We start from the raw sequence: 8156 nt of genomic DNA, 5'->3' as shown, positions 1-8156 counted from the left end.
TATCAGAGAAGCAGTATGTGAAAGATTCCTTGCACACGCATGCCTCAGTGTGCTGCCACTCCTACTGTATAATGTTCCACTGCATAAGACAGGCATGCTGGTCATATACAGGTAATTCATGAATCATAAGCATCTTAATTATTTGATGTTGAAGATACTAAAGGGGAAATTAGGCAAAGTCTGTACAAACCTCATACAGCCCCTCACATGCAATACCATGCTGCCTGTATTATGCTGTCATAGATAGACTTCTGTTTACACACTTTTGGTTCATACTTGTGATATGTTAGAGACGGTCTCTGGTGTAATCTATCACCGAATCATCCAACATATCTATTGGGACCATGGTTTTATCCTGCACAAATGAAAACATATTTCAGAAAATGGTATCTCCATTCAAGGAAGATGATCAATAGACTCTTGAAGTATGGAATACCTATGCAGCCTGCTCTATCTATGGAAGTTAGAACAAGCTAACCAAAATAAAGGAAAAACCCTACATCAATCCAGCCACTCCTACTAAACTAATTACTGACTGAATACTAACAGTGTTGCCACTGTAACCAAAGGAGAAACCAGGAGTGAGAATGCATTCATCCTACAGCCACCTTGAGGGGGAAAAACAAGACAGTAAAATGTTAAGCATCCTACTCCCAGTGGTTGTACCTGTAGGGAGTATTTTTTTCAAGTGGAGATCTGCCAACGCCTCCCCTTAGCCTATTCAGTCAGATCTGCAAAATCAGATAGAAATCCTGCTGCCATTATAACAGGAAAAAATCTGCCAGTGTTTTCAGCATATACACTTATTTTCTTCCGAAGAGCCATGTCTGGGTAAAGGATGGGCACTTGTGCTTTAAAATTCAACTGCACTTGATCACCAAAACTTTGTTGTACAAATGTAAATAGTTTATACTTTTGAGAAATGGGTAAAAAATAGCAAGTACTGTGCATTAGAAAACTCACGATTGCCACTTTGCAAAGATGTTTCCCTTTCAGACAATTTATTTTTCTGTTTGAGCATAGATATTTTTATTTAGCAAACCTACCCTATGAATAATATTTTATTACCTTTTATTTTAACTTCAGCAAAAAACAAATTACTCTGGCTTCTCTCAGTAGTGTTGTTTTTTGTTGTTGCTGTTTTTCAAGGCAAATTTTGCCAGGCAAAGCAACTTCAAAACAGCAAAAGAGGAAGATTGAATAGATTATTAGGTCTTGGGTAACTATCAGTATTACAAAGTGTAACAAATGCAAATGGCACTGACACATTTCATGTAATTTTATGTCATTTCTGTAACATACCAATGCATTATGAAATTCAGGTACTATCAAAATAATTAACAAATATATATGATGTGGATCAGTTTTCAGTTCATATCAATTATGATCAAAGTAAGATAAAGAGCTTGGCCCTGATCCTACAAGCGGATCCATACCCATGTACCTTAACTGGCATCATGGGAGCTCCCCACAGGCAGGGGCGCTGGAACAATTTGTGTAGTGGGGGTGCTGAGTCACCGAACCCAACTGTATATGATGGAAACCACTTCAAGCCCAGGGTGCACTGAACCCTCAGCAACTCTAGTTCCAGCACCTGTGCACACAGGTACAGGTACAGGGATCTGCCCATGTAGCTAATTTTACAGGACTGGCTCCTTTATTAGCAAAATCTGGACTCATTAAGTCTATACTGAATGATGGAAAACTAGTTGCTCATGAGGTCAAAGCTTCTGGGTTGTACATATCTATTCATCCATCTAGGTTCTTTATGGTGATGAGCACGGATAAGTAGCTGGGTGCCTCCCCAGAGTAAAATCACCCTGCAGTAGAATAGCTTTCTTCAAGTATTTAGAACTTATGTAATTGCAGATTTCCCCCATAAAAACATGTTCTAGCTGAACGGCTTTATAAAGTAATGAATAAATACAATGGCATCTTAAAAAGCTGCGACTACCTTAATCATATTTTATACTAGTCTATCATTTTGTTTTGCTAACATTTTACTAGAGAATGAAATGGCAGAAATCCGAATAATTTTGGTTATCATTAAAATACTGTATAGAAACTGTTAAAGGTAGAGTAAGGCATTCTCAACACACGCTTGAGGAACATACAGTTTCATGGCCACTAGAACTAATATTTCAATTTCTTACCAGGATTAGTGGAATGTTTTTGTATATAAATCTCTATACTATGTTCTCCTTGTAAACACTTTATAAATATTACGGATAAAAACCTCAACATTTCAGATGTCATTTTAAAAGCATTGGCTTGACATTGGTTCCCATTCATTTACTGTGGGATTACGATTTGGAAAGGAAACAGTTTCAAATAAAATGATCTCTGGAAGATGCCTACTTCCGTAAAACAAAACTAAATAGTATTCATTTCAAACGTCACCTCTAAACACTCTCTAAAGGTATATGAAGTGTATGCATTAACGTTAGTAGTATTTACTCACTCTCATGTTTCACTTGTTGGTATTACGGCAAATAACATTGTATCCATGACATGCCTGATAGGACAATTTACTATTTTCATAAGCAGTCACATGCATTGAAGTTAGGACCACCAGCTGGTGCATTTTGCACTCCAAAGCAGAGCCACCAGAGAGGCCAGGCTTACAAATCTTTCTTGCTGAATGGCAAGATAGCTGGTGCATGAAATGACAGATCTCAGCTGAAATATGAAAGCAGATGACCTAAGGCGTCTCTCCTGATGCTGCTTCTCCTTCCTGAGTAGGTTTCTCTTCAGGTTCACTGTCTTGAACTGGAGATGGATTACGGCTGGGCTTATTGCTGTCGTGGCTGCTGTGACCACTTGCACTCCCAAGACGAGTTGATGCCACAACAGCTTTCACTGCAGCCTGACAAAGAGAGGAAATTTAAATAAAATCCATGGCGTATAACACCACCTTAGTCTCATATGAACAGGGAATTTTAGTACATTTAGTTAATAAAATGAATTATAAATTTGAAATAATTTAATGACATTTGAAACAGACACTATTTCTGAAGTCTAAATCTTGACTAGCATTAATAGAAACATTTTTTTCCAGATATTTCTGAACCTAATTTAAAAATAACACACACCTACCACTATGTTTTCCTCTTAAGTATATTCACACTGATTTTTGCACAAAATATGCCCAAGGTGAAGTGGCTGCTATTATTATTATTATTAATGTTTATTAGTGTCCAAAACATGCAAGGTTCTGTATAGATATATAGAAAGACTCTGGCACAGATCCTTGCTGGTGTAAATTGTCACTGCTCCAATTTACACCAGTTAGGATCTGCCCCTTGATCCCTGCCCGGTAAAGTGGATATTCTTAAAAAACAAAAACATATAGAATATCAGGACCTCATCTAGTTCAACCCCCTGCTCAAAGCAGGACCAATCCCCAGATGGATTTTTGCCCCAGACCCCTAAATAGCCCCTTCAAGGATTGAACTCATAACCCTGGGTTTAGCAGGCCAATGTTCAAACCACTAAGCTATCCCTCCCCTATGTAAGGGGACAAATGGATACTTGACCCAGTGAAGGAGGCAGCAGCTATGGAGGGATTCAAAATGTGGGATGACTTGCTCAGATTGATGGACTAGAAACAGAACATATTACCTGGTAAAATGATGCAAATTAAAGGTAAGTGTAGTGACCTTTACTTTTGGTTCTACTATATGCGTATACAAGAAGCAGTTCTGGTCTACTGTGCTGGAACGAACATCAGGATTAATTCTTGAGTTTTACAGCATTATAATTATATTATTAAAATATGGCTTTAAATAGACAAAGAAAAACTAAATAAGTCCTTATGTTGGTCTTATATACAGGAGATGGAGGTAATTTGATATGTATCATTACTTGTATAATTGTAGCCATATGTGTATTATTGTATATACACTTATTGATTTAGTACCTAGATTTATATTTCATCCTTAGTTTTTTTGGAGAGAGATTTAGTTTTCATGCTATTAGCTATTGGGTAATTCTGTTCCTGATGGAAAACCATTAACGAAATAAACTTACAAAAAACCATAGTTCTAATTAATCTCAAGTCTTGGGTTTTTTTAAATGTCTAGTTCAAAGTCTCAAAATAGATCTGTGGTGTGAGAATACAAAGAGAATCCACAATGAAATTTGCAAACCAGACACAACCTTTTCTTAAAAGCGGCAAATAGTCCTGTGGCACCTTATAGACTAACAGAAGTTTTGGAGCTGATACTTAACCTTTTCTTAGAGACCCTTTGAACAATAAATGTGGAAGCTGACTTAGGAGGAGTTAATTTTGTACTCTTCAGGAAGCGCACTATAGAAGAACAACATTAATGGACATATGTAAGCCTGCTTTCTACAGGTTAAGTGTCACTGTGAATTCTATCTAGAGCTTCCCAAGATCTTTGTAAACACTTCAACAGTTCTGTCCTCTTTTTGCCAACTAGACGTTCCCTGTTTCAGTGCTATTAGGGAATGTAAAATGAGAACAAGTGAAATTTAAGGGTAATTTCTTACTTGTGAATCTGTCTGTGCCTGGACTGGATAGTTCCCAGTCCAGAGGCTAGTTTGTTATTATTTCCATCTGCCCATGATGATGAAAGCATCTCTAAACATGGCTCCACAACAGCCGTTATTCATAAATATCGTGCACAAATACTCTATGAAAAATCTCTTCCAAAACAAATACTATAGACACTGAAGACCAATGTTAGTAGAATGAGCTGGAGAATTGCAAACTCAAGTCAGTTAGGTGCCTAACTGCCATCTGTGCCTTTGAAATTCTTCCCACAAGTGCCTAAGTCTTGCACGCAACTATCCCAACAAAGGGGCAAATGGGTGTTTATTGGCCTGATCCAATTCCCATTGAAGTCACATCTACACAGCTGGTATAATGATTCAGGTGTGGAGGGTATATAATTGCCCCAATGCTTGTGAAGTTACCTGTAATAACAGTGAACTGCATGTTTGGGCCTGAATGTGCATATTTGGTATGCACAACACAGGCATTTAATTTTGAAAACGTACCCCTGTGGGTCATAAAGTAAAATGCTCTCAGTGCCTGTCTCGCATTCCCATTGATATCCATGTGACTAGCATGTGCGTTTCAAGGGTATCGTAAAGCCAAAAATATACAACATTAATAAAGTAAAATTTTAACCAAACAGATTAAGCATCCTCCAGGTTTGTAGAAATAGGACTCCATGAGGAAACCAGTGAGTCACCTGCTCAAACTTAGCCCCCTTCTAATCAGCACTCTATGGATGTAGCATGCAGTACTAAACATAAAAAAGGAAAGATTTTTAAAAGGCGTTCCTATTCTAGAGACGAGGTGGGTGAGCTAATATCTTTTACTGGACCAACTTCTGTTTGTGAGAGAGACAAGCTTTTGAGCTTACACAGAGATGAAAGAAGAGCTCTTTGTAAGTTCAAAAGATGGTCTCTCTCACCAACAAAAGCTGGTCCAATGAAAGATATTAGCTCACCCATCTTCTCTCTCTAATATCCTGGAACCAACACAGCTACAACAACACTGCAAATATTCCTATTCTAAGCAGTTTTGTTTCTATAGTGCTTTCAGTCAGCTCTGCACATTTCCACTTGCACAGAGTGAATGGATTATCTTTAGCTTTTTCATCTTCATCAGTTATTATAGAAAAGGACAGAGGAATAGATTTTTTTTTAAAAATTTTTAACCAAAGTAAAAATTTTCTGATAGTTTTATCAGCTTCTTAAATGGTCAATGCTGCTGTATGCTTTTAAAGTTAAGTGCAGAGACTTACCTTAAGTTTACGTCTAGCATTGAATTCTTGAAGTTTCTTTTGTGCATTGTCCATATGTGCAAAATTGGCTGCCTTTCCTGTGACCCAGGGGTGCTGCAAAGCTTGAAAGGTCGTGAGGCGCTTCTTAGCATCAAACACAATCAACTTTTTAACCTACGTCATCAAGAAAAGAAAGTCAACTTTCTTCCCCAATGATATGTAGTGAGACCTATATTATGGGGTTTGTTCTTGGTTTTGTGAAGCTGCTCAATTACAGGCTCTCTAGGAAACAAACTATCATTTTTTGTTGCTGTTCAACAAACAAATTCTAGAACTAGCAGACTCAACCCTGGGACATAGGTTGTTAGTATTATCTCCATTTTGAAGATAAGTAGTAAGTGTCTTGCTCAAAGACACAAATGTGCTACTGAAAAAAAAAATCTTTAAAAAAATCTATTGCTGTTGAACACTATGCTGTGTGAACTAGTGCGTTTTCATTACAGCTACGGTAGCCGAATGCATTTGTCTAAGCTGCCAAGGAGAATATAATGCCCAAGTTTCAATATGTTAAATGGTTAATGGTAAATGGGCTTAAGTATAAAAGAGAGAAAGAGAAAAAGGCAAAATAAACACATTCACTTTGATTTTGAACCTCCATGTACTAATTTTCTTGTCTTGCTTTTATTATAGCTCGAGTAGTTTATAGCACTTTACCAATGAAAAAAATAATCCTGCATGTACTGTCAGTACAATATTCAAATTGATTGTAAAGTATGGCCATAAGAAACATTGCATTTGAATGGGTAAAAGCATTCAAAGCAAAGGCATTATGCTTATTTGATAACTTAGGTCAGGACTACCACTGACTGCAAGGCTACATTAGAAAGAGTATCAGTACACCTCACAAGTTTTAATGTTATTTATAGTGAGCAGCAGTGGGGATTAGATTAGACAGCGGTTGAAAGAGGCATTTAACTTTTTTGCAAATTTGGGTTAAAAAATGTGCATGGAATATCACGGCTAGTGGTGAAGGTTAAGTGATAACTGATGTGTGCTTTAAATGGTGTTGTGAATGGTGTCATATAGTCTTTCAATATCATGAGTCCTTGGCTTTCAGGAGCACCAAATCCACTGTTTTTTTCCACTGAGTCTGGAAAAAGTGCTTGGCACACCCATTGACTTTCACTAGCTCTGTGATTGTCTTTGGATCCAAGACTCACCTGTTGGCAGCCATTAGCATCCGTCAATGTAACAATATTAAATTTTAAAATTGCATGTAATAGGCTTAAATCACAGATACCTCAAAATATTGTGTATTTCCTGAATCACACTCTTACCTACTGTATTTAGACCTCTACCGCAGCAGAATCAGGGCCTTATTTCAGTAACATTTCACTTGCTATCAAATGTGGGTTTTTTAAATTTTTGGGATTTAAGTTTTAAAGGTGACTGGAAAGTTTAAAAAAATATAAACCAAACTACCTAATATCCCACATAAAAAGCCATATTTTCAGAGGTAGGCACATGACTTCAAGTACATTTGTGCATGCAAATGCCCACTGAAAGTGTGCAAAATCGGGCATGGGTTGGTTTTTTTTTTAGTTTTTTTTTTAAGTTCTGTGTATTCTTACTTTACACCCCATAGAATGTACTTTACAAATGTGCAAGTTGTACTATGAAAATGGGCTAGGCATCATTGTTCACAGCTCAGTGAAAACATCTGCTCAGTGCACAGTGGTGGGTCAAAAAAGTAAACAACATTTTAGAATGTTTAAAGGAACTGAACAGAAATTAACACAGGGCCAGATTCTATCAGAGATGGCAATTCCTATCATCCTATGGAGGCATAGGTAAGCAGCAGAACCTGTACAATTCTGCTTATTGGAGCTTTATCCACATTAGCAGGTAACAGTAACTGCAGGAGTGCTCCTGTAGGCAGGTGTCACGTTATTGACTTGAACTGGGACCATATACAACATGGTTGCAATCAAGGTCCTGTAGGGGCACAAAATCTTGTATAAAAGGGGTCTATGGAAAGGTTATGGTTTGCTGGTTATGATTATGCTGTCTATGTGTATGTATCATTTTGTAGTTGAAGTTATGAATATTGGCTCTATACTGTCTGTTTCAAACTTTTGCTATGCTTCTGGGTGACACCCCAGACAAGTTGGTGTCAGCTCTGCCTAGCCTGCTTGAGGGCCCAGTAAGGACCATCAGCTATACAACTGACCCATTGAGAGAAGGCAGATATGCCTTGAGACTCAGCAAAGTATGCAGGGACTTGCCCATGTGACTCCAGACTCCATTTTGCTGTAATTTTCCACAGTAAGCACAAAGAGGTGTTCTTACACCTGAAAAAGACTATAAAAGGCTGATGCCTCATCTCCATCTTGTCTTCAA

The 8156-nt window shown here is 37.6% G+C and overlaps 1 protein-coding gene across 9 annotated transcripts in view; it reads right to left on the bottom strand.

Moving 5' to 3' along the window:
- Positions 1 to 2512: 2512 nt before the first annotated feature.
- CAMK4 (calcium/calmodulin dependent protein kinase IV) overlaps positions 2513 to 8156 on the bottom strand; it is a 277800-nt gene continuing 272156 nt past the window's right edge. For all 9 annotated transcript variants that reach the window (XM_039543587.1, XM_039543578.1, XM_039543580.1 and 6 more), the window contains 2 exons: positions 5778 to 5930; positions 2513 to 2866 (listed from right to left, as the gene is read on the bottom strand). In XM_039543587.1, the coding sequence (XP_039399521.1) occupies positions 2702 to 2866; positions 5778 to 5930 (318 nt within the window). In that variant the 3' untranslated portion in view covers positions 2513 to 2701. The remainder of the gene's footprint in view (positions 2867 to 5777; positions 5931 to 8156) is intronic.

Source organism: Mauremys reevesii, linkage group 6 (genome assembly GCF_016161935.1).
Source record: "Mauremys reevesii isolate NIE-2019 linkage group 6, ASM1616193v1, whole genome shotgun sequence".
NCBI classification, from domain to species: domain Eukaryota; kingdom Metazoa; phylum Chordata; order Testudines; family Geoemydidae; genus Mauremys; species Mauremys reevesii.
The sequence above is the reverse complement of the archived record's forward strand: the minus strand, read 5'-3'. Positions and strand labels throughout refer to the sequence as shown.